The 27271-nt window shown below is 40.3% G+C and overlaps 1 protein-coding gene across 2 annotated transcripts in view; it reads right to left on the reverse strand.

The window, feature by feature from the left end:
• CC2D2A (coiled-coil and C2 domain containing 2A) overlaps positions 1-27271 on the reverse strand; it is a 135743-nt gene that overhangs the window by 23401 nt on the left and 85071 nt on the right. For both annotated transcript variants that reach the window (XM_060148486.1, XM_060148487.1), the window contains 12 exons: positions 24763-24919; positions 22444-22591; positions 17249-17387; positions 14893-15096; positions 13201-13293; positions 12129-12220; positions 8863-9030; positions 5959-6064; positions 5662-5771; positions 4443-4539; positions 3404-3502; positions 314-490 (listed from right to left, as the gene is read on the reverse strand). In XM_060148486.1, coding sequence (XP_060004469.1) covers positions 314-490; positions 3404-3502; positions 4443-4539; positions 5662-5771; positions 5959-6064; positions 8863-9030; positions 12129-12220; positions 13201-13293; positions 14893-15096; positions 17249-17387; positions 22444-22591; positions 24763-24919 — 1590 coding nt within the window. The remainder of the gene's footprint in view (positions 1-313; positions 491-3403; positions 3503-4442; positions 4540-5661; positions 5772-5958; positions 6065-8862; positions 9031-12128; positions 12221-13200; positions 13294-14892; positions 15097-17248; positions 17388-22443; positions 22592-24762; positions 24920-27271) is intronic.

Consider the following 27271-nt stretch of genomic DNA (forward strand, 5'->3'; position numbering starts at 1 on the left):
CAATCTGCTTTTCTACTTTCATGTTTCTACCCAATGAGAAAATTCTTCTAAAAGTAGAGCCTGTTTATATTTGTTTTGCTTTGCTAAAAGTTTAAATTGCTGATTGACCTAATTATTGACTCAATGAAGTACAGACCCACACAGCTGTTCTCTAACCTTCATTCTGTCCAAACCGAAAGAGTAATAAATGGATACTGAAGTAAGGAAACCTCTGCTTGTGCCATTCAGTACAATTTTATAAAAGCATGGCCTAGCAAGCATTCCTCAGGTTTCGTCCGCGTCAGACATGCAATTCCAGAGAGTACGCAGTTACCTTTTCTCGAACCGACTCCCCAGGAACCAGCTGAGGCTCCAAGGTAATGAACAGGGTGATGTAGGAGCCTTCACTCAGGCTTCGGACAGCGTCAAAACCCCGCTCAATAATCACACTTCGTTCCTTACTGTAGCCCAGAAGAACTGGGGGAATATTGATTTTAAATGTCCCATCAATCTGTGAAGAAAATACAGTTCTGTAAACATCCTGGTGATTTTCCAACAGAAGTTCAAAGGTAAGTGTCAACTCCTCATCATCTGATGAATTCAGTAAAAACTGCTCAGACTGTATTCGGGGCCCAACCCGTCTCTCCAGGCTTGTCTCCTTAAGCTGTCACAGCAAGGGCTCTCTCTTTCCCTGCCTTCTTTGCTTGGTTCAGTGGAACATGTGCTAGTTATGCAAGTTGATTCCAACACTAGGTTGCCTGTGTTCAAATCCTGAATTAAACTCAAAGTGTCTCAGCTTGTGCATTTGTAAAAAGGAGATAATAATAGTATCTACTTTGTAGGGTAATTATGTATGCTGAATGGATTAATAGATGTAAAACACTAAGAAAAATGCCTGTCCTGTGCTAAGTGCTCAGTAAGTGTTAGCTGGCAGCCAGTCCCCTTTTCTGGGATGCCTCAGCTTCCCATCTCCACCTTTTAGAATGTTAATCATTTTTCAAGGCTCAGGTCAGATATTATCTCCTTCGTGATTTGTTTTATCTCCACCAGCCTTACATACAACTTGCTTCTTTCATTTATTGCATTGACACGTTCTGCCAGACTTTACTGTCGTGTGCGTATTTATCATGTTCTTTTAGATAATTGTTCTTTGCAAATAGAATCTGTATTGTGCTCTTTTTTGTATCATCCATCTCCAGTATACCACAGTGTTTTTTATACACAGGAGGTGCTCAATAAATGTAGGCTGAGCGAATTACAAGCCTCTTACATAAAATGACCTAAATTATGTAGAGGTTCAAAAAGGCAGAAGTTCTTACTCCTTTGTAGTCAAAGCAACAGTAAGTTTATGGAAGACTGTCTAGTACTACAAAACTACTCAGGGCTAGACTTTGAAATTCAAAGATTTTCAGAGAATCCAATTTTTATTTCAGTGAATATGTCCTCTAGAGAGGAATGAAGGAAGCTCTTATTTATTTTCCTCTTTACATTGGTGGAGTTCCCCCAAAGCCTGAATGTACCCAGGCAGATGAGAGGGTACAAGGAGAAGAAGAATATAAATACAGTGCCGTATAAAGTACAGCTGAAATAACTGGGCACATCTGGTCTGTAGAACAGATAGATGAGCCAGGAGGGAATGGACACTGTCTCCAAATAGTTGAAGTGTAAGAATTTAAGACAGAGTCTCTCACCCTGGGTGCTGTTGATGTTTGGGGCCGGAGAACTCTTTGTTATGGAGAGCTGCCCTGTGCATTGTAGGGTGTTTGCAGCATTCCTGCCTCAATACACTAGATACCAGTTGCACCCCTACTAGTTGCAACAACCAAAAAATGTCTCCAGATATTGTCAGATGTGCCCTGTCGGTTCATTTAAGAGCATGAGCTTTGGAATCAGGCAAAACATTTAAAATGACAAATGTGATAAAATCATTCTCAAAAGCAATATTGAGAGGTATAAACTCAGAAGTTGAATAGGTCTCTCTACTTTTACCAATCTCCTTCTTCAAGGATAAGCCAACGTAAAATGTTGGAAATTGGTAAAAGTTGAATCCCAGATCTGCTGTAAACTTTGGGATTTGAGTAGTTACTTACCTTTCTAGGCTTCTGTTTTTTTCATCTATAAAATGGGGATAATAATGTCTATTGAGCTGTTGTGAGGTTTAATTAAGGTGACATATAAACTAGCTAGAAATGGTATATATCAATAATATGCACCTGATAAATATAGTTATTCCTACTATTATTACCAAATTAGGAGTCTCCTTGTTTTGTATAGCTCCAAACCAGGACCTATGAATGGGGGTCCCAGGGAGGAATTTAGTTATGGCACAGTTTAAAGAAGAAATTTATGACAGAGATATTGGAAAGAGAGCAAGCTACCTTATGAGGCAGTAAGGTCCCTACTTCTAGAGAGTATGGGTATTACTAGGATATAGTAAAGGAGATTCAGTTATCAAGGAGTTTGGAGTAATTACTTCTGAGTACCCTTCCAAATGTAACGTCAAATAACATGGGCAGTTTGATTTGCAAAATGATGTGCTCTTTAAAATTTTTTTCATTTCAAATCTATTCGAAGAGGGAAATGTAAAATTTTTGGCACGCATATAGCTGCAGCATCACCTGTAGACAGTCCCTTTGGTCTAGGGAGGATTGCAATTCCAAATGATTCTTGAAATTCCAACCAATCCAAGCCTCTCATACTTGAGTTTTGTTCTTGGCCTTGCTTGAGACCATGACCCAGGCAGCATTTGCTCTAATGTGGTCATCACACATGGATTTAAACTGTTTCCTCTTGTAGCTGTGTGAGATTAACACAGTCTTTGGCTCAAAGCCTCCTGTTGCTATGGATTTAATACTGGGATATTAAAGCCATTTCAGAATATTTAACTGTCTCAGATTAGAGCTACTATGCCATTCAAGAATTGTTAACCTAACGGATCCCCTTAAGCAAAATTGTTAAACTCTGAAGAATGGTAGTTTAGTTGAGCAAGTCGCTACCAACCATTTTTCATTTTTGAAATGGTGAGGACTCTGGAAACATTAAAGCACTTGATTAAAATGGGCCATCAACTGGCCTGGTTGTTTTCTTCAAGTTATTTTCAGGCTTCTATCCACTCCACTTTTGTCATTTTTGACAAGTTTCTACTTTGTCCTACCTTCTTCACTTTCATTTAAAAGTTAAAAAATTCTCAGATTGGCAAAGTTGTACATTAACTACTAACTGTAAGAAAGATAGATGTTTTAATAAGTCATGCAAATATGACAGAAGATCAATGGCTTTATATAGGGATTTTTATCTTTCCAATAGTGGCCTTGCACATAGGTTCTCTCAGTGTTAAGGGTATACTTCCACAAAAAAACCTTTAACAGGAAAAATGGATAGAGCAGTTCCCTATTCCTGTGAAATTCTTACTTTTGATGCTTACCCTTGCCTGGAAATATATCGTGCTAAATGGAATTTTCACACATCCCAACCAGTGTCTCTCAATACGGGTGTGGATTCCACTTCCTCTTTCACGGTCATCCTAAAGGAAGGGTGGGAAGTGATAATTGTTTAACAACTCCGGATAAGAAGTAGGAAAGCAGCAGGATTTTAGCTGAAAGCCCGGTAGGTTTAAGTTAAACAGATCTAAGTCACATTCTGGTTAAGACACTTAATAGTTCTGTGACCCTAGGAAAGTCATTTGACTTCTCTGAACCTCAGTTTCCTCATCAATAAATTGGGAATTTAACAATCTACTTTGTAGGGATATTTTAAAATTAAGACAATGTATAAAAAGACCCTAGTACAATTCCTGGATCATAGCAGACAGTCAAGTTGAAAATAAAAAAACTGGTTCTCTTCCTCCCTTCTTTCTTTCCCCATTTATACATGTCAGGTTTCAACCATTCCAAATTTTGGGATTGATGGGGCTCAGGGCAGGCTGCCCCCAAATGTGCCAAAGTGGCACATGGATTACTTTGAATTTAAGTTACTTGAAAAGCAGCTGGTGCAAAAACACTCTGACCCTCCTTTATTGCAGAAAGCAGGAAATAAATCTCCTGTGTGAAAGGTGCCCTCCCTGCACCTGGGGGTAGAGAGACATCCTTATCACCAGAGACAGGGAATCTAGGGCTGAGGAGGCTGTACAAACAAACCTTGTTATTTCTTTACTAGTTTACCCCAAACCAAACATCTATGTCTTGTCAATTCTTCACAAATTTATTGTTTCTTTGTCTAAAAGGTATAAAAGCTGTCTGTTTTGGTCACTTCCTAGATCATATATCTATGAGTTCTTTGTACATATAAAATTAAAAGTTGTTTATTTTTCCCCTTTAATCTGTCTTGTGTCAATTTAATTATTAGACCAGCCAAAAGAACACACAAGCGTAAGGGGAAATTTTCTCCTCCCTGACAGGACTTAACACAATGGGTAGAGGATAGGAAAATGAATACAGACATCTTTCTCAAAAACGTGAACTTACCTCTAAGACATCATATAGAACTTCATCAAAAATGTTGATGAACACGTCATCTTTCACTGACTGCAAACTGGTGGTGCTGTAATCCCCATTGGGGGCCCTGCAAATGGGCACCCATGATCAGGGAGCATGAAAAGAGCAAAAGAGAAATAATGAGTACTCAAATGTCCAAACTGGAAAAATACCTGAATATGAGCATAGATAGGAGGACTAATGGCAGTTGTCTCATTTAAAGGATTCCTCTAGCACGGAGACCCTCTAAGGTAGTACCTATACTCAAATGGCAAGGCAGTAGACAGCAGGCTCCGTGCAGAGAGACAAACCCTTTTGCTGGCTTGTCCTGGTGAGTCTCACATCATCTCCCAACCATGCTGAGCTTTGCAAGGAGCCAGCTGGCTACATACAAGGTCTCCAGCTGATACTGGTGCTGGTATGTGGACTTCCTAAGCAACTGGGCTCTGGAAGGTGCTTCTCTGTCAGACCATCCCCTGGTCATAAACCTGTTGTTATGTGGCTGGTTGGATGGTCCCTGCTTCCCACTTACTTTCCCCACAGATAAGTAAAGCAAGGTAGGGGTGAGGTTCATCTCTTATAACATCACCTGCTCTGAGTCCAGCCAAGCCTGGCCCAAGCAGGCCTCTCCATGGCATGGCTCAAGACCAGGCTACTGCATCTGTTGTGCTGAGCATTTGCCTTTAACTTTTCTCATTCTTTTTGCTTGTACTATGTATAAGAGTGGTATCTGTTTCTCCCTTCTGACTTAACTAGTTCTAACCCTTGCTCAGTCTCTAATTTACTATTTGGCATTAAGCAAGTCACCTTTCATCTTTAGGTTTTAGTTTATTTTCTATAAAAGTAGAGCACTAGACTAGATAATTTCTGGGTTGCTTCAAGATCTGAAATAAAGAGTCTTTTAAATATGTAAAATCATTTAATCAAAAATTTTAAATGCCTATGTATTTCTGATGAGGGAGAAAGCTTAATTTATGGGAACTAGGGAGCTTCAAAATTACTTACAGCTTCCAGAGTTGGGGAGATGGGGAAGAAAAGAAAAACAGTGTAGAGGCTGTGGGATTGAGGGACTGGGAAGCTTGGGCTGTAAGAAGCCAGAGCCTGGAGAGGAGTGGGGTGTCCCAACAATGAACCCAAGTTTCGGAAGTTGGATATTTTCCCATTTTATTCTTGATTGGAGTCACTTGTAGAATGAGGAAAATATGCCTACCTAAATGGAAGTTCGAGTTCTTCATTCCAGCTGGGGTTTGGACCTTCAGCTGTAGTTGTATGGCAAATTGTTCGCTGAAATGAAACTTCTACAAAAGGACGTACTAAAACCTTAAAATCAAGAGCAAAGAATGTGTAACAGTAGAATTATTTTGATCCTAACAGAGGTAAAATATATTTCTAAATGGTGTGTTTCCAAAGAAAACAAGGCAGAAAACAGACTATGAACTTTCTAGGCAATGCTTAAAAATAGAAGGGGCAAGATTCTAAGTGGAGATCCAGCACTGGGGTATTTCACCTGGCCGAGGGGGTAGTCAGCACTGTGGGTTGCGCTTTGTGTGGTTGGGGAAGCAACATGCTTTTCGCTGAAAGTCCTTGAAGATCTCGATGGCTGCTGGAATTTGCTAGGAGAGAAAATGTATGAAAGAAATAAACGGCATGGAAAGTCTAATTATATACTTTGCAGACGGTTTCTCCAAAGATGTATGGTGTTGGTGGCCATGGTGACAAACATACTCTCTAAGCTTGTTGATGCTTCAGAAGTCTTTTTGCATGCTCTGGTCCTCCTCAGTCACCTAGTGATTACGAGAGCCTTCCCAACTTTCATCCATAGGCCTGCATGTCTGGCTGGAATAGGGACCCCTTCTCTCTGCTCTCTCATGGGTGCCTTTTCCCCCGTAATTGAGAACCTCAATCCCTCTCAGGTAGCAGAATCCTGAGCTTCCTAACCAGCCTGCCCTGCCTCCATCCAATTCTGGTCCTTTCCCACTGTATTTTCTTTGAACGTGCACTCTGCAGTAAACACGAGCTATATATCCCAGGTAAGACATCTCTCTCTGGGCCTGCCAAGCATCAATGGGAAAGGCGGTCAGGGATTCCTAGCTTGAGTTAGGATCTATGAGTCTTGCCCTCTTTTCCTTTTGAGCTGCCATTCTTAAAGGGAGAAATGAAGGTCATGTCCAGAGATCCTCTCCCAGATACCTTCCCCCTCATCCCAACAACCCACTTGCATATTTGTTTTTCGTTTTTCTTTTTATAAATTTATTTTATTTATTTATTTTTGGCTGCATTGGGTCTTTGTTGCTGAGTGTGGGCTTTCTCTAGTTGCAGGGCGCGGGGGCTACTCTTTGTTGCGGTGCATGGGTTTCTCATTGCAGAGGCTTCTCTTGTTGCAGAGCACGGGCTTTGGGCGCACGGGCTTTGGGCGCACGGGCTTCAGTAGTTGTGGCTCACGGGCTCTAGAGCGCAGGCTCAGTAGTTGTGGCACACGGGCTTAGTTGCTCTGTGGCATGTGGAATCTTCCGGGACCAGGGCTCGAACCCGTGTCCCCTGCATTGGCAGGCGGATTCTTAACCACTGTGCCACCAGGGAAGCCCCTGCCTATTTGTTTTGAATTTTACGGTTTGCCAAGTATTTCACATTCATTTGCTTAGCAAAGTACAAATTATGTTTTCCCACCAGACTGTTTTACCTTTTCACAGAAAGAGTTTCAGACAGACTATGAGGCAATGAAAGTAGAACATTTAACACAACAGCGGCCAGAGAAAACCTTTTCCTGTTTGGAACACTGTCAATTACATTATTACACAAACACTTGTTAAGTACCTACTATACTTTAGGCCCTGTGTTAGACACTGGGGCTGCAAAGGCAAATAAGATAAACTTCGGCTCAAACTAGATAAACAAATAATCACAATATAGTGGGATATATGTTAGACTAGAGGGGTGGGCATGGGCCATAAGAGTGCAGAGAAGGAGTTGAACAATCCTATTTAGTTTAGTTGCAAGAGCAGAAGGTTAAGATTTGCGTGGGTTTAGTGCAAGAGTTGATATTTGAACTGACTTGATGAGTTTACACTGAAATGTATAACATATAGGATCAACTATGCTTCCCTGTAATTATTTGAATGAAATGGTTTAACTCTTAAAAAACTTCATGGAAACCAAAAATAAGAGAAACACCTACATATCTTTTTAAAAAAAAACAGCTTTTCACCCCACAGTTAAACTTTAATGCAATCAAGATGAATGTTGGGCTGTGTGGCTTAAGGAAGCAATGCTATGGCACAGATTCAAGAGCTTAAATGGACATTTACATATAACAAAACACTGAGAATAGCTGGTGATGATCAGAGTTCTGTAATGGGTGGAAGAGTTAGTCAGCAGAAAAATAAAGTAGGGCAAAATAACAGGGGGTGGATAATTTAAAGGGAAGACCCTAGGGACAAAAGATGCCAGAGGCTAGCAGGGTGTGCTTCTGTGATCAGAGAGCTGGATGACCTTGGGCAAGCCACTTACACTCCCTTCGTTTCCATTTTCCCTTTTGTAAAATGGAGACAGTAATAGTAGTGAGAAGTGAAATAATATAAATGAAAGTGCCTAGCATAGTGCCTAGAACACGGTGAATGTACACTAAATTATAGTTTCCCTCATGACATTGACAAGGGCACCAGCAAAGAGAAGTAATTCTTGGTCCTTCCATCTCTGTTCTCTAAGGGGATAAGAAACTTTGCCTCACCTTACCTATGGTGAGGGGCTCCCCATTGCCCCAATGTAATGAAATACAGTAGACATAATTCACTTCTCTGAGCAGATAAAAGAGAAGTCATAGTTTTGTGCTCAAACACATGTTTCAGAATCTAGAATATATACCTTTTGGGTATCTGCCCAGCTCTCACCCACTTCTCTGAGAACTGTCCTCCATCTTCAAGACAGGTCCTTGTGACCTGCCTCTCTGACTGTAGGTGACTAGACATGGATCAACACCTGACCCAAGTTAGGATCTTCAGATTCACTCCTGGGAAGCTGACACCTGGTGGGTGGTACCCTGACAGGATGGACCACTTCCATCACATGGAGAAGAATAAAGCAAACCCACAGAGGGAAGCAAGCAAGAGGAACAATGGGGCCTCTGAAGAAGCCCATTTTAATCTTTACTTCTACCATGTAGTTTGGCTGTACCTCTTGTTCTTGAGTTCTATGAAATATTCCCAATAAATCCCCTCTTTACCCTAAACTGACTGATCTGGTTCTGTTACTTGCAACCAATAGGGCCCTGACTTCATCAAGAACCCTCTTCCTCCCCGCCATCCCTGCCCTCAGGCCCCACAGAGGAACAACTGTGTTAAAAACGAGAGTGAACATGCTCTAAAGAGGTTGGATCCTGCACATTCCATCCCAGGGCTGTTCAGAGGGCTCTCACCTTGTCATTGGCTTCCTCACTGGAATGTCATAAGCCCGGATAACGTTCACCAGCAGCTTTATGTCTCCATCAGACAGGTTTTGGGCTGTCACCTTCTTCCGACCTTTTCTCCTTGGCCTCAGTGGTCGTTTTTGTTCTGCCAGCTTGAAAAGGCTCAGGCCCAAAATGCTAATGATTACAGAACAAGATTAGGATGCCAGGGAAAAGAAAGATCTGGAAAGTCTTGAGACAACTTCCCAAATGCTGCCCCAAGGTCCCTCACAAGCCCCTGAAAAACTCCTTGTCTTTTTAAGGAGGGTGGAAATTGTCAAGAAGTTCTCCCAAGATTGGGGAGAGCCCACTCTGTAGATTATTAGCATTCATTTTAACTGCTACCAATCAGAGGATGAAATTCATGTTCTGGTCCCTCCCTGCACTTCCTGCTTGCTGTCTGCCTTGCTTATCCACCAGCCCCTCAAACGTGGCCTGTGCTCTCCTACTGTCTGCTTTCACTCATGCCAATCCTGCATGCTGAATGCCTCCTTCCACCTCCCTCCTCATCCACCCACTCGGTTGCAGTTTCACCACTTTGCAGGGCCAGTATTTCCCCTTCCCCAGAGGCCCAGCCGCATCAGCCCGAAGCGGGGCTCCCTCTCCTGGGCCCCTGGAGCCCTCATTAGCCTGCTGCATTCACAGGGCAGCTGATGGTTACAGCTTTCTCAGGCCCTTCCAGGGATACCTCACTCTCTGCAGTTAGGCAAAACTAGGTGTGAATCCTGCTCACCTTGGGCAAATTATTTCACCTCTTGAAGTCTCTGTTTCATCATCTGTAAAATGGGGTTGTTGAGAGGACTTTGTGAGGAGGTGTATACAGAGCACCCTGGCACTGGTCTAGCATTAGAGGCCCTAACATAGTGACTGTTGGGACGATGACAATGATTATGATGCCAGTGATTATGTTGGAGAAAGGAGGGGGTGGAGACAGGAGGAAGGGAGGGGGAGCAGGGGGATCCTTCTCTCACATCTCTCTTCCTCTCACTGAGATGACCTCCATTAACACTTCCTAGAAGATGAAAGCAACGCAGTGAATCACGGGGGAGAAAGGGCCATGGAGAAAATAACTTAATTCTGCCCCAGAGACTAAACAGAAACACAACTGTGACTGCGTGTCAGGAAGCTGACGTTAATGACTATGCCCGAGAGCCACAGAACAAAGCCAGCGGTGCAGAGCTGGCCTCGGGCTGGCAGCGCTCACGCTGCTCTACTTCCCTGTGGGTATCAGAGCTGGCCAGGCGGCCTGCTGGACTGGAGCCCTCTTTCCGAGAGACACTTGCCAGCCGGCGAGACGATGGCTGCAAGGGGCTTCCGGGGGCTGTTGTTCCCTTGTTCCCAGTTGCTTCCCAGGGTCTTCTGTCCCACAGAGCGCAGAGGAACCACCATTTACCAGCACTTCTCTGGTTCAAGCAGAGTGCTAGGTGCCTTACGTATAATATTTCTAATCCTTACAAGTATATTTATCCCATTTTTCATATGAAGAAACTGGAGGCTCCAAGAGGTGATAGAATTTGCTAAATAGGAGGGAGAGGGAGTTGGGGTTCAAAATCAGATCACCCTGACTACACAGCCCAGCTTCTTCTTCTTTTAACATTTACATATATTTATTCATTAACTCATTTAAGACAAGAATAAGCCCATTACATGTTAACATGATATAAAATTATGAAAAATAACTATCCTTTCCAAAACAAAGAGTGCGAGGAGAGTGACACTGTTTTACATTTTTGCAAATCTCTTTTTTTGATTTATTATACGTTTTAATTTATTTTTTACTTTAATTGAGATATAATTGACATATAACACTGTATATGTTTAAAGTGTACAATGTCTTGGTTTGATACATTTATATATGGCAATATGTTACCACTGTAGCATTAACCAACACTCCTATCTATCGCTTCACATAATTATTATTTCTTTTTTTGTGGTGAGAATTATTAAGATCTAGTCTCTTAGTAACTCTGAAGTTTGTAATCAGTATTGCTGACTATAATCACCATGCTGTGCATTAGATCTCCAGGACTGATTTATCTACTGGTTACAGGTTTGTACCCTTAAACATCTCCCCAGTTTCCCCCACCCCCAACCCCTACTGACTAACATTCTAGTCTCGGTTTTTATTAGTTTGGCTTTTTTAGATTCCACGTATAAGTGAGAATCATATAGTATTTGTCTTTCTCTGTCTGACTCATCTCATTTAACATAATGCCCTCAAGGTCCCTCCACGTTGTTACAAATTACAGCCCATCTTCTTAATCCCTCTGCCAGGACAGCTACCTAACCCAAACTTGGGGACCTCAGAGAGAAACCTTTGCGGGGGGTCATGACATGGTACATCCCTTCTTTTCTCAATACTTGCTCCCTCTCAGAGAGGTGCCTCCTATCATGAGACTTTGCTGCCTCCCTAACAGTCAGATTGAGAGCATCTTGGTGGCTGGGACCATTATATACAGAAACATTTTAATTTAAAGCCAAGAACAAACCAGAATTAAAAGAAGGAAGAACATACCCCGAGCCTTCAGAACTTAATGCAGAAAGTAAAGCAGAAAAAAGAAAAAGAAAGAAAAGAAATGGAAAAACAGCATGAAAAATCATCATCTATTCTAAAGTGTAATTTTCATGACTGAAAAACAAACAAACAAACATTCAATGACTGGACTCTGGGCCTGGAATAAAGAGAGAGGGTTTGCATGAATTTATGTGGGCACAGCCTCCCTTCTGTACGAGGATGGAGGCAAAGCCAAAAGAAGGGGCTGCCATGGATTGCACAGTTTTTTGTCTCCTTGCCAACTTGATGGTGGAGAGGAAGTACATGCATAGGAAATGACCTTTTCAGGAGACCAAGAGATTTAATCACAGGGAGGGTCATGAAGTTAATAGACTGTGCAAGCCCACCAGTATAGAAAGTTCTCTTTCATCTTTCATGCATCCACCTCAAGTTGAGACCATCTGAGGATTATTCTAAATGATAGGGAGACAATCAAGCTGGGAGGTGAGATGAGGTCCACTGGATGTGATGGAGAGGATCTTGTGTGACTTGTTCTAACAGAAAAACTCCAACTAGTGTAACATTAGGCATTAATCAGGCTTTACCAGTTTCCAGTATTATTAGGGGCCCAAATGCACACCATACACTGATAAAAATATTATATTTACATGAAATTTTTAATATAATATAATACAAATAATTTTAAAAGAAATAATAAAAAAGGTCTCTTTTTTTTTTTTACCTGATATTGGGAACTTCTTCTTCTACTACCAAATCCGAAAGAAGAAAATGGTGTTTTGCAATTAGAAAACGATTTATCACTGATTCTCTAACCTGAGGAAAGAAATATGTTTTATTTAAAATGTTTTTGTTCTATGAACGCACACTTCACTACTCTAATGTCACCTCAGTGCAGGTTTCCAGACCACCTTTACTTTTCTCTGCAGCTCTGACCTCTTCGTATTGTAAATCATCCAGCTTTCCTCACTAGCATAAGTGAGCATAAATCCCTAAGGCAGAGGGATTCTATTTTGTTCTCTGCTGTATTCTCAGGACCTGGGAAAATTCCTGGCAGATAAGATCATAAAATTTAGCTGAATGAATGAATGAACAACTACAAAAAGTAGGACCCATCTCGAAGCACACACACTTCAGAACTGATTCTGAAGTTCTTCCCCTATTCAAACTGACTTGCTACGTAATTATTCTTTAAATAGAGGACCTCTTAAATGTCATAAATATTCTTTTTTTTTTTTTCATACATGAGCTACAGGGTAGATCAACCGGATGAGAAAAATGTACTCTAGCCACTAGGGCGTTTCTTATAAGTTAAATTAAAGGAAGGAAGGACAAAAGGATATTTTGACTTTCTAGTACAGAAGGGCAGTTAGTATGTCATTTATAAAACTTCTTTTTTTATTACAAAGGTAATAAGATGCAAAAATTCAAATATTAAAAAAAAATCATGACTTAGAATGTTAAGTCCCTTGTAATCATACCCCCTCTTAAGATAACCACTGATAATAAACTGAGACACATCCTAGTGTTTTCAGTGTTTCTGCATCGAATACACTCCCCTTGGTTCCTGAGCTAGTTCAAATTGGATTTTTATCACTTATAATCATGAGTCCAAACTAATACAAAGGAGAACCAAGTAACCATGTTCCAGAGTTGAAGATAGCTGTTAATCAAATTTAATCTGTAATGATGAGAAAATAAGCCTACAGGGGTTAAGAATAGAGACCTCCCTCCTCCAACCGTAGGATGTTGGCTATTTTTCCCCTGTGAGGACTGTTTAACATGGTTTTCCTTACCTGCTGGAGGTACTTGGCTACTATGGCCCTGTGGGTATCTATGTGGTCTTTGGTTTCAATTACATTTCTGTCCCGTAACCGTTTCTCATAGTCCTAAAATTAAAAGGAAGCCATACTTTTATGATTTTAAAATATTAGTACTCTCTCATGCCCTTTTTGAGATCAGAGAATTATTTATCACATGTGGTTTAAGTCACAAATTATGGTTCTAAATGTTCCTTCTGGTTCCTTCTGAACCTTTGGTTCAGAATTGATCTTTGATGCAGTATCCAGGATTTGGAGTTACTTGATTGAACTGCCTTATAAGTAGAAGAGAAATCTGTAATTACAAGTTACAATGTTCATGCAGAAAGAAATAGAGGTAGTAGAGTCGCTGTAGTTCAAGATGCTAAGCTCACCCAAACAAGATGCTAAGCTCACCCAAACAGTTAAGCAGGGCCAAAGCCCCTGCTTAAATGTTGCCTTTGATATTTCAAGTAAAGCAATTATAGAAATAGTAAATAGCGTCTGGCTGCAGCTGACTTGCACCTACTTGAAGGAGAGGAATGGCTGCCTTTGGCTTTGTCTTCTTAGGCCGCTGCACTTTTCTCTTTTTTCTATCAATAAAATTCCATGGGGTCCCCAGGGAGATGCCATGTTCCCCTTCACTCCTTCCCTGGTCACAGCTGAATGCCCAGGGTGGCCCCTAACCCAGGCTGGGTGGCTCAAAAGTTGTCCCCAAGATTTTTAAACTCGGGACAAGAGGACACACCTCTCCCTCCTGGCTGAGGCTACTAGATGTGAACTTGGATGATATTGGTGACCAAGTGATGAAATAGAGAAATCTGTCTACAGTGGGGGAAAATGAAGTCACCATACCAAGGAAAGCCCAGACAGGATGGTGACGGGGCCTGGCAATAGTTGGGTGTCTTTGAGACGCAGATGAACTCCTGTCATTCACATGTTTTAGATGTTTAACTCTATTTTGTGATTTCGTTATCTAATAAACTCCCCTTCGTTCATAAGCTAGTTCAAATTGGGTTTTTGTCACATAATCACAAGTCCAAACTAATATAAAGAACCAAATAACCAAAAATATTCTCCCAGAATAATTTCTGCAAGAAAAATCATACAGTCCTGGTATTAACTTCTAATGGCTCTCCCTTTACCTCATCAAACACAGACTTGTCTGGCTTTCACTGGCTTGCCCCATATACACAAGCCTATTACCTATAACTCCTCAAAGGCTCCCTGCTCCCATTCCCGCCATGTTCCCTCCTCTGCCGAGCCTTTGTGCATCCTGCTGCCTGTCTAGGGTGCTCAGAACTGTTCCCCACTTCCTTCCTGGCCCCCCGTGCCAAGGCTGCTCAAATCCTACCCACCTATTTTCCCTGCAGTGCTTACCACTGTGCTTTGTGCTTAGTAAATACTTACTGGATTAAAATGGCATTGAATTCCTGACTAAGGCACAATCCTTTGCCACATTAACACTTAAGAGACTCTTCAACCCTACACCTCTAATTTTTCCTAGTGATGTCATTATACTGAGACATTGGATTCAAGAAAAATAATGGGAAGGTTATGTAAAGTACTACAAAAGAGGAACTAATATTGCTACTGAGAACATAGCAACAACAACAAAATACATACATAATAGTATACCAAATGGCACAGCAGATATTTTATTAATAATAAAATAAGCCAATTTCTCACCTGGAATACCTTTTCCATAATTTCTCGGTCATACATTGGAATTTGTTTATAATTTCGGAATTCTGGCACCCCTTGGCTTCTAAGACCAAGAAGCCTGAATCGTTTGGATCTGTTTAATTCCTCATCTGAAACAAAGTTAAATTCCTGTTGTAGCTGTTCCAGTCGAAAGAAATCAGGGATGTAGGATTCACCACTGGTAGCAACCTATAAAAACCAAGAAATCCAAAACTCTAGATAACAGGCAGATTTCATCCAAAGAAACTTGGCACTGAGCCTTTGGGAATGACGTTTTAACAGTTTTAGGCAGAGAGACTTGAAACATCCATCATTTCATTTAAAGAGAAAATACACTAAAATATAATGGTAATGAGGCAGATGCTACTCTGCCTTTTATAGCTACTAATATTCATTTAGTAGCTATAAAAAGTATCATGAATCATTTTTCCAGAGAAATAAAAGTTAAAAGGTTCATTTTTGGTACGCACGCTCCTCTAACAGTTGTCATGAAAATATACAGACTGAAAAATATGAGATTTATATCAGTGTATTACCAAGTGCCTACTGCAAATAAGATTATTCATATACATAATGTATATAAAGTGTATGTATTTTAAATGTATTTTTAAAGTATTTTACACTTTAACATTTTAAATATATTTTAAAATATTTTTAAAATATAACTTTTGGACTTTATTTATGCACAAATGTAGATAAAGGCCCTAGAGTCGGCTGATCAGCTTCACTTGGCTCCACAGCCATGCTCTCCTGTCCCTGCACAGCACCTCATGGCCTTGGTCACTGAGAAAAGTGAACCAGAGATGGACCCAGGCACCAGCCTCCGATGCCCCTGTACCCTGGTACAGAAAGTGCGGCTTCAGCACCACTGAGAGACTAGCAGGTGTGGGCTGCACTCTGCCCAGGTGTCTGCTTGTTCCGCTGCTGGGTGCTTTGCCAGCTGCAAACTCCTCCTGGGCAGATCTCTGCTTCTCTTCAGGGAGCAGAGATCTGATGGAGCTTTGCGATGGGAAAGGTGATACTGCTGTGAAAATCCTGGTTCATAAAAAAGAGGCCAGTCAGGAAGGCAAACTCTGTGTTTTGTCCTTCTATGGGAAGCAAATAGTTAAAAAAAAAAAAAAAATGAAGGAGACATATGCACTATATTATTGTCAATTTAAAGCTAGTCATTGAAACATATCAATAATTTGAAAGCTTTATATGAAATAGGCTACACTTCAGGTAATATGGCCTATTCTTTCTTTTTTTTTTAAGGTGGATATTTTCATTTTAATTAATAAAACAAAAATGAAACAATGAAGACATATATTGGGACTTCACTCATTCACCAATTATGCAAGAAATGTTTTGGTTAAATAAGATAATTTACTCTTTTTAATAGTTCTCTAAGTATCAACATGCACTAAGTATCATGGTGGAAGGAGATTTTTGAAGATAAAAGTCAGAATAAACCAAAGCTTGCTTTGGGACTTATCTTAGAATCACTAGGGGAGAAGTGAAAGTTTTCATCCTGGTTATAGTTACCCTACTGATGGACTCGAACTAAGAAACGTGATCACGGAATGTGTTGCTATGGCCACTTTCTGGATCATCTACTTGTTTATTAGGTTTTGTGGGAATTATGAACTTAGGAGTAAAAGCAATTGTATTTGTTACCAAGAGAAATCATTTCCTGACTAATGTTCCATTTTATTTACAAATTCATTGAAGAAAGAATTTTGAATGTTATGATAGATACAAGCAATTTATATCAAAAACACTTCAATGAAACTTAAAAGGTAATCTAATTAATCATCCAACAAGAAAACAAACAAAACCACCGTTTCTGAAAATGCCCCATCAGCCCTTCAAAGTATGATGGAAAGAGCACAGGGCCTGAAATCACATCAACTTGGAGCCGTGTCCTTACCATCTGTGGGATGTGGAGCAAGGAACCCTGAGTGTCTGGGTTCAGTGTCTCTCCACAGAAGGGGCAAATTGAAACCTTTCTTTAGGGGTTTTACAGAGGTTAGAGGTAAGAGTAACAACAACAGCAGCAGCTGATGTTGACTGCACACTGACCGTGTGCCCAGCTAGATGTTGATCCGCAGCAGCTCATTTCCTCCTGACAACACTGTGAGGGCATCACAGGGCTTAGGGGCATGAGTGCTTGCCTTCATCACACAGCCAGTAGGTACAGAGCTAAAATTTAAACCTGTCATTCAACCCAGGCTTCATGCTCTTAAACACTATTGCGCAGGAGAACATATGGGAAAGAAAATGTGTGTCAAGGCCCAGCCATTTCTGTTATTATCACACCAAGTGGAGAAGTGGTACGTGTCCAGATCTCCTGCCACATTACCGAGATGAGCTGCATCAAAGGGGCATTGCTGGGGTCATTGGGGTCAAGCTTGGACTCTGCTGCCCACTTGGCCAACTTTTTCATGTCTGTGAGTCCTGATGTGCCGATAGATGAGATGGCATCTGCTCTCTTCAAAGCGCTGAAAATGAAAGTTGATTCCATGAGACTGACTTTATCACAGAGCAGTTTGCATTAAGACCACAAAATCCCAGGGACAGCACTGCTTAAGGAGGCTATTCCCTATGAGAGAAAATCTGATCATAAGGAAGGACTTTTGACATTTTTTCTTTACTTGATGGTTACTATTAAATATGTTATAAGCATAATAAAGAAGTCTGAATGGTGGGAGAAAGTATTTTCAAAGCACACATCTAATAAGGGGTTAATATCCAAAAAATATAAGGAACTCATACAACTCAGTAGCAAGAAAACAAATAATCTAATTAAAATGGGCAAAGGATCTGAACTGACATTTTTCCAAAGAAGACGTACAAGTGGCCAACAGACACATGAAAAGATGCTCAACATCGCTAATCATCAGGGAAATGCAAATCAAAACTATAATGAAATATCACGTCACACCTGTCAGAATGGCTATAATCAAAAAGACAAGTGAAAACAAGTGTTGGCAAGGATATGAAGAAAAAGGTAGTCCCTTGTGCACTATTGGTGGGAATGGAAATTGGTGCAGCCACTATGAAAAACAGTACGGAGGCTCCTCAAGAAATGAAAAGTAGAACAACCACATAATCCAGCAATCCCACAACTGGGGATATATCCAAAGTAAACAAAATCAGTATCCCGAAGAGATATCTGCACTCCCATGTTTACTGCAGCATTATTTACAATAACTAAGACATGGAAACAACCTAAGTGTCCATCAATGGATGAATGGATAAATAAAATATGATACATATGTATAATATATATATATATCATATGTAGAATATTATTCAGCCGTAAAAGAAGGAAATCCTGTCATTTGAAACAACTGGATGGACCTTGAGGGCATTATACTGTGAGATGATCTCACTTCTATGTGGAATCTAAAAAACACAAACTCATAAAAACAGAGAATAGATTGGTGGAGGCAGAGGTGAGGGGGACGGAGAAATGGATGAAGGGACTCCAGAGTACAAACTTCCAGTTATAAGATGAGTAAATTCTGGAAATCTAATGTACAGCATGGTAACTATAGTTAATAATACTCTATTGTATACTTGGAAATTGCTAAGATAGCAGATCTTAAAATTTCTCATCACAAGGAAAAAATTATAACTATGTGTGGTGATGGATGTGTTACCTAAACTTATTGTGATAGTCATTTTGCAGTATGTACACATACCGAATCATTATGTTGTACATCTTAAACTTATACAGTGCTATATGTCAGTTATATCTCAGTAAAACTGGGGGAGAAAAGAAGTATAAATAGAAGGAATGCAACTGTGACCCTGCATTCCTACAACTCTGCCCAGTGCGTTAAAGTGTCCTGAGTCCCTGATCCAGACTAGTGACAGGTGCCTCTGCATCTTGTGCAGGATGCCCAGAAGGCCTCATCTCCCAGATAACTGGGGACCACTTGTACCTAAAATAAAAGAGAAAAAATAAACACTTATCCAACCAACTTAAGCACCAACTTTGGACATGACTGAGTTCCAAGGGGGCCAGTGTGGTCACCTTGGTTGAGTTGGGGCTTTATTTTATTTTATTTTTTTTGAATTTAATTTTATTTATTTTTTTATACAGCAGGTCCTTGTTAGTCATCCATTTTATACACATCAGTGTAAACATGTCAATCCCAATCTCCCAATTCATCACACCACCATCCCCATCCCCTGCAGCTTTCCCCCCTTGGTGTCCATACGTTTGTTCTCTACATCTGTGTCTCTATTTCTGCCCTGCCCGGTCATCTGTACCATTTTTCTAGGTTCCACATATATGTGATAATGTACGATATTTGTTTTTCTCTTTCTGACTTACTTCACTCTGTATGACAGTCTCTAGATCGATCCACATCTCTACAAATGACCCAATTTTGTTCCTTTTTATGGCTGAGTAATATTCCATTGTATTTATGTACCACATCTTCTTTATTCATTTGTCTGTTGATGGGCATTTAGGTTGCTTCCATGTCCTGGCTATTGTAAATAGTGCTGCAGTGAACATTGGGGTGCATGTGTCTTTTTGAATTATGGTTTTCTCTGGGGGTATATGCCCAGTAGTGGGATTGCTGGGTCATATAGTAATTCTATTTTTAGTTTTTTAAGGAACCTCCAAACTGTTCTCCATAGCAGCTGTATCAATTTACATTCCCACCAACAGTGCAAGAGGATTCCCTTTTCTCCACACCCTCTCCAGCATTTGTTGCCTGTAGATTTTCCGATGATGCCCATTCTAACTGGTGTGAGGTGATACCTCATTGTAGTTTTGACTTGCATTTCTCTAATAATTAGTGATGTTGAGCAACTTTTCATGTGCTTCTTGGCCATCTGTTATGTCTTCTTTGGAGAAATGTCTATTTAGGTCTTCTGCCCATTTTTGGATTGAGTTGTTTGTTTCTTTAATATTGAGCTGCATGAGCTGTTTATATATTTTGGAGATTAATCCTTTGTCTGTTTTTTTTGTGGTACGTGGGCCTCTCACTGTTGTGGCTTCTCCCGTGGCGGAGCACAGGCTCCGGATGCTCAGGCTCAGCAGCCATGGCTCACGGGCCCAGCTGCTCTGCGGCATGTGGGATCTTCCCGGACCAGGGCACAAACCCGTGTCCCCCACATTGGCAGGCGGACTCTCAACCACTGTGCCACCAGGGAAGCCCTGTCTGTTGATTTGTTTGCAAATATTTTCTCCCATTTTGTGCATTGTCTTTTTGTCTTGTTTATGGTTTCCTTTGCTGTGCAAAAGCTTTTAAGTTTCTTTAGGTCCCATTTGTTTATTTTTGTTTTTATTTCCATTTCTCTAGGAGGTGGATCAAAAAAGATCTTGCTGTAATTTATGTCAAAGAGTGTTCTTCCTATGTTTTCCTCTAAGAGTTTTATAGGGTCCAGTGTTATATTTAGGTCTCTAATCCATTTTGAGTTTATTTTTGTGTATGGTGTTAGGGAGTGTTCTAATTTCATTCTTTTACATGTAGCTGTCCAGTTTTCCCAGCACCACTTATTGAAGAGACTGTCTTTTCTCCATTGTATATCCTTGCCACCTTTGTCATAGATTAGTTGACCATAGGTGCGTGGGTTTATCTCTGGGCTTTCTATCCTGTTCCATTGATCTGTATTTCTGTTTTTGTGCTAGTATCATATTGTCTTGATTACTGTAGCTTTGTAGTATAGTCTGAAGTCAGGGAGTCTGATTCCTCTAGCTCTGTTTTTTTCCCTCAAGACTGCTTTGGCTATTCAGGGTCTTTTGTGTCTCCATACAAATTTAAAAATTTTTTGTTCTAGTTCCGTAAAAAATGCCATTGGTAATTTGATAGGGATTGCATTGAATCTGTAGATTGCTTTGGGTAGTATAGTCATTTTCACAATGTTGATTCTTCCAATCCAAGAACATGGTATATCTCTCCATCTGTTGGTATGATCTTTAATTTCTTTCATCAATGTCTTATAGTTTTCTGCATACAGGTCTTTTGTCTCCCTAGGTAGGTTTATTCCTAGGTATTTTATTCTTTTTGTTGCAGTGGTAAATGGAAGTGTTTCCTTAATTTCTCTTTCAGATCTTTCATCATTAGTGTATAGGAATGCAAGAGATTTCTGTGCATTAATTTTGTATCCTGCAACTTTACCAGATTCATTGATTAGCTCTAGTAGTTTTCTGGTGGTATCTTTAGGATTCTTTATGTATAGTATCATGTCATCTTCAAACAGTGACAGTTTTACTTCTTCTTTTCCAATTTGTATTCCTTTTATTTCTTTTTCTTCTCTGATTGCCATGGCTAGGACTTCCAAAACTATGTTGAATAATACTGGTGAGCATGGACATCCTTGTCTTGTTCCTGATCTTAGAGGAAATGCTTTCAGTTTTTCACCATTAAGAATGATGTTTGGGGCTTCCCTGGTGGCGCAGTGGTTGAGAGTCCGCCTGCCGATGCAGGGGACATGGGTTCGTGCCCCGGTCTGGGAGGATCTCACATGTCGCAGAGTGGCTGGGCCCATGAGCCATGGCCACTGAGCCAGCACGTCTGGAGCCTGTGCTCCGTAAAGGGAGAGGCCACAACAGTGAGAGGCCCGTGTACCACAAAAAAAAAAAAAAAAAAAAAGAATGATGTTTGCTCTGCGTTTGTTGTATATGGCCTTTATTATGTTGAGGTAGGTTCCCTCTATGAGTTGGGGCTTTATCAACAGGGCTGCATCTCTCATCACTCACAGTGTTTTACCTCCTCTCCTGAGGAGCTGGAGCTTTTACCCCCAGGAAATTTCTCCAGCATAAAACTCAATGAGACAAATGCAAAAGGCTTATATTCAAAGACTTAAACGAGCCTCCACTGGAAATGCTGCCAGGGTCCTGGCTGAGAAAGGCCTTGTTGTTTTTATCGCATGGGTACAAGCATTTGCACTGGATGGAGAGGGTGTAAAGGGAACAAAACCAGCCCCAGTCTGTTTTTCCACACATTGAAAATGACAGTCTTTGACTTGGGAAGTGTCTTCTTGGTGATCAAGATAAGTCCTTTTATTTTATGGAGGCAATTGAGACATCAGTGGTAAGATGATCCACTCAAGACACATCTGTTGGGGAAGGACAGAAGCAAGACACAGTCCAGGCTGCCTGGACAGGCATCAACCACAAGGAGAGAGGGTCCGTCCATCTGGAGTGAACTAGTGAGGCCTAGAGTCCCTTTCTGCTGTTCTGAGTAGAAACCTAGGGCTAGCAATCAAGGAAGGGGGCTGAGAATAGGGACTTTCATATCATCAGAAGGTTCTACACCAGTCATCATTTACAATGAACTTTACTGAGGGCCAAATATTGATATATACAGCTATGTGCTATGCACTTTCCCCATTTGTGAAATTGGGAAAAGAATACTTCACAGTTAATTGGTGAAGATTAAATGAGGTAAAGTGCTTTACTAATAAAAAAAACTGAAAATACTGGCACATAACAATAAAAGGAAAGAATGTGATATTGCAAGATTTTTCCCACTGGGTATTGTTCATGCCAATGCTGACATTGCTCATCAGCTTATTCTAGCCATACATTACCTTCTAAATCCAATATTCTGCTGTGACAATGGAGGAATTAAAGGAATCCCATTTTCTCCAATGGCCCATGCCACACTGTTGGACACTTTCCCCGAGGTCATTAGAATCAGTTGATTACTACCATCAGCTTCAAATGAGAAGGGTACTCCTGGGGAAACAGCAGATTAAATAGGATGTTGTTTAGAAAGAGGGAGTGAGCCCAGTACTCGTAAGAAAGCAGAAAGTAGACAAATGGAACAGAGTGGGTGGGAGTGGTGGGGATGGAACACATAATTCAAATCAACATCACTGAACTTCAGGGCATGACGCTCACCATCGGCCACTTGGCTCTATCTCTTGACAGCAGAGTGTAGGCATTATAATAAACGATGCACTTTGGAGTGGGACCAACTGCATGTATATTCTGGTTCTGCCACTTGACAGCTGTGTGGACAAATTACTTAACTTCTCTGAACCTTGATTTCATTGTGTATAGGGAACATAATAGTACCCCCTCTTATGGATTACTGTGAAGACTTTCATTTATTCATTCATTCAGTAGATACTTCTTTGAGATCCTACATCAGGCTGGCACTATTCTGGTCACAAAGATAGCAGTAAAGAAACAAAACTGATAGGAATCCCTGTTCTCATGGAGTTTACATTCAAGTAGGAGAGACAGGATATAAGAAGATAAGTAAGAGACATGGGCAGTATGTTAGAGAGTGATAAATGCAAAAGGGAAACAAATTAGGGAAGGTGTATAGAAAATGTGTGTTTGGAGAGGCAGGGGTTGAATTTTCAGAAGGGGTGGCCAGGGAGGGCCCATGAGAAGTCACTTTTGAATAAATGCCTGAAGAAAGCTAAGTGAGGCATGTAGGTATCTTGCGAAAGAGACTTCTTGGCAGAAGGAACAAAGGCAAAGGCCCTAAGGTCACAGTGTGCCTGGAGTGAGGAACAGCATGTTAAGTGAGGTAAAACTTGCAAAGACTCAGACATGCCTGGGAAACGCTGACCACTCCACAGATGCTATTGCTCAGCTGTTGTAGCGACGGTAAAGCCTCACTGATTTGGCGCTCACTGATTGGACATTAGTGATAAAAAAAAGTCTCGGGGCAGGGCATTTAATCAAGTAAAGGAAGTAAAGATTTTCAAGCATGAAATATAGCAACTTCATGCTTTGGGGAGTTCCAGTTAATATTTTTAACACAAAAACAATACGACTGTTAACCCTATAACAGCATCTTTGTGTTTTTCAAAGATCTTTCCTTCATACTGAACACTCCATCTTGATCTTTAGAATAACCCTATATGACATTAAGGGTGTTATTATTAGATCCATTTTATGAATGAGGAAGATGATATTCAAAGAGGTTACATGATTACTAGGATCACACAGCTTGTCAGTAGCAGAGCTGGAACTAAAAGCTTAAGCCTCCAGACTTTTAGACTGGTGATCAGTTTAGAGACTCAAAGAATTCTTGAAGATAAAGTTCCAGATATGCTCTCATAATAAAAACTCACCAGGCACGTGAGGAAACAGAATCAGAATCAGACCAATAAGCAGATAGGTGTTGGAATGATCAGATACAGAATATTGAAAAATATTTTAATGTGTTTTAAAGAATAAATGAATGAATTAATGAATAAAAGAAATGATCGAGAGTGTCAGAAAAGGACAAAAAGTTGTCAGAACTGATTGTAAAAAACTAAATAGAATTTCTAGAGGTGAAGAATATAATCATTGAAACAAGAAACGCAGTGATGAGTTTCAATGACTGGACATAGCCAAAAAGTGAATTCATGATTTGGAAGACCGACTTAAAGAAATTGCACAGAATATAAAAGTGAAAAAAAGAGATGTCAAGTATATTAAAGAGAGGTTAAAAAACATGGTGGACAGAGTGAGACGGTCCATCATATATTTAATCAGAATTGTAGAAGGAGATAAGAGAATATTATTTAATAATCTCCCTATTATTTATTTCAAACTTTTCAACCTTACAAATAACACTGTGAGGTACATTTTTTTTTTATGCACAAAGTTTTGTCTTCATTTCAAATTGTTTTCTTAGGAAAGATTCCTAGAAGTTGAATTAAGGTGTCAAAGGCAATCTAAAGGCCCTTAATTCACATGGTAAAACCACTTTACACTTGCATAGTTATATGAATTTTCTGGCCACCCATAGTATATAAAAATGACTTTGCCAAAAATTGTATATGATTATTGCTTTAATTTTTCTGATAGCAATTTTATAATTGTCTGCTTGTCTGATACGTGAAAAAAAAGATATGTTCAAATTTGACCATGAATCTGTTAGCCATTGAGGCTTTCCATACCACTGCCAACTCCCTCGTGGTCCAGTGTCACATGCTGGTTACTGCTAAACTCCACTTCTTCAGTGGGAGCTCTTCCAGAGACAACAGTCGTTTCAGGAATAGGCAGAAACACTTCTGCTAGCAAGGTGGTACCACTGTGTCCAACTGTTTCATATACCTGAAATTGAGGAAGGGAACAGCCAAATAAAAACAGCAGTAAAGGGTGCTCACTCCCAGATAATGAGTACATTTTCCTGTGCTGGTCACTGTTCTAGTCAAGAGCACCCATCTCAGAGTGGAAAGTTGAGTTGTGTTGCTATGGTCTCCATGGAGACCAGGTTATACCCTATTTATGGTCACGTTGTTGGCACCCTGTCCTCTTGCCTGGCCTAATCTCCTGGGGTAGAGAGGTTAATCAAATTATCAGGTGACTGCAATTGTTTCTATGTCAAACTAATACACAGTAGTTTGGAGAATGGGCTTCCTCTTTCTCTTGGTTCAGATTATTTCAGAGAGAAACGCCATCAGGTTGAAAGGGGGACAATATGGACATGCCACTAGATGGTTCATTATCTGCACCAACCTCAAAGTCAATAGGAAATGCACCATACCTAGAAGTACTCTAGGGTATCAGGTTCAAATCTGTTATGTGGTAAATCTCTCAAAGTTCTTTCCTTCAAGACCTCATTTTATTTGTTAGTTGCTGAAATCCTATCCAGCTTCTTCTCAGGCCTTCTCCCAAAATGGAGCTAACTTGACCACCTGTAGCTCTGATACTAATTACTGTGGTGTGTCTTACTGTAATGCCATCACCATGAGATGAAGGACCCATTGCCAGGGCAACCACAGATTATGAATACACAATACAGTCTCAGTAGGACCCTCTGCTTCCCCTGTACTCTTGGGTCATTTCTTTTGTGGTAAAAGATAAAATATTCCACAGCTCTGCTGGCTTCCTTTCTATGTTTTATTCTTTCTTCCCATGAGGCCTCTCTGGCTGGTACACATTTCTCTAAAATGCAGATTTTACTCTTTTATTTCTACAAATTAAGTACTCCTGTTTTTCTTCTTATGCAATAGAGTTCCCTCTGATTAATACTTTCCATTTACCACCTGCATGCACAAAAATGACACTACGGAGCCTCTCTGCCTGACCTCCTCGTATCACGGCATGTGATATGAATTCTTGTCCAAGGATAAGGATGAGGATGGATTTGTACTGGGCTGCTATCCTGGCTTCATCTCCCTGGTATCTACCAGCTCACATTTGCAAGATGGCTGATTGAGCTTTGAGGGGCTACTGGGGCAAAGACAAAGCAGAGACTGCATAGGAACTGAACTCAAAACCCCAGACTTAGTACCACTGTGAGGTATTCTAACAGGCTGGATGCACCAGGAAACCTGTGATTGTTCAGGGCTTACCTCTGCCTAATTCAGGGGCTCAGCAGGAAGCCCATGAGTGGCACATTTAAGCCACACTCTCCAAATTCATCTTTATCAGTAGATAGGTGATATTTTTTTTCCTTATTAAAAAGATCTTTTAGGGAAAATTTCAAATATATGTAATCTTAGAAGAAGAATATACCATGAACCCATCACCTACCTAGCTTCAATTACCATTAACTTATGGCCAATCTGGTTTTATCTACACTCTCAACCATTTGACTCTCCACCAGTATTTTGAACTCAGACATCATTTTACTGTAAATGTTTCAATATGTATCTCTAAAAGAGAAGGATACAAAAAGGCATAATTACAATACTATTATCACAGCAGTTCCTTAATAATGTCAAATATCAGTAAGTTTCAAATGCTCTTTAGAGTCTCAAAAAATTACTTTGAATTAACATCACAATTTATTCCATACGTTGCAATTGATTGGTATGTCCCTCAAGGCTCTATTAATTTATAGGTGATCCCCCTTTTAACACTTTTTCTCTATATTTTTATTGGCTCAGAACTCCAATGGAGAAAGGAGGGCCATTGTTTTTGCTTACCTCAACCTCTCATAAGAGCCTGCCAGTTTTATAATATCACAGACCTTAAAGAACACGTAGCAGGTTGTTGTTTATTGCACAGGAGACCTTGGTTTGACCTGTTCAGTTATGGACTCACTGGCATCAAGTTTCAGTCTGAGAAAATGGTGGGTTTTTCTTTAAAATTTTTTGTACTTCCCCCCAAATTTTAATTCACTGAGACATTCCTTTGTATGAAGCCGTCTGTTATCTCGTTTAAACTTAACCACAATCCTATGAAGGACGGTTTGTGGTAAAGATTAAGTGCGATAACAGACCCAGCAATTCTAGATTATGGATGTGTGTGGCTCGACAAAGGGGAGAAACTTCCCCTAGTCCCTCATCTCTTAAGTCACAAAGCTGCGATTTGAATCTACAACTGTTTCACTTCAAAACTCGTACACTTTTTCTTACATCTTCCTCATTGGTCAAGGAAAATCAGAAGGGTGATTAAACAATTAAGAAACCTTTTAAAGCCATAACCATGATCCATAAAGTATAATTACTTTAGATA

The sequence above is a fragment of the Lagenorhynchus albirostris genome, chromosome 4, assembly GCF_949774975.1.
Source record: "Lagenorhynchus albirostris chromosome 4, mLagAlb1.1, whole genome shotgun sequence".
Classification (NCBI taxonomy): Eukaryota; Metazoa; Chordata; class Mammalia; order Artiodactyla; family Delphinidae; genus Lagenorhynchus; species Lagenorhynchus albirostris.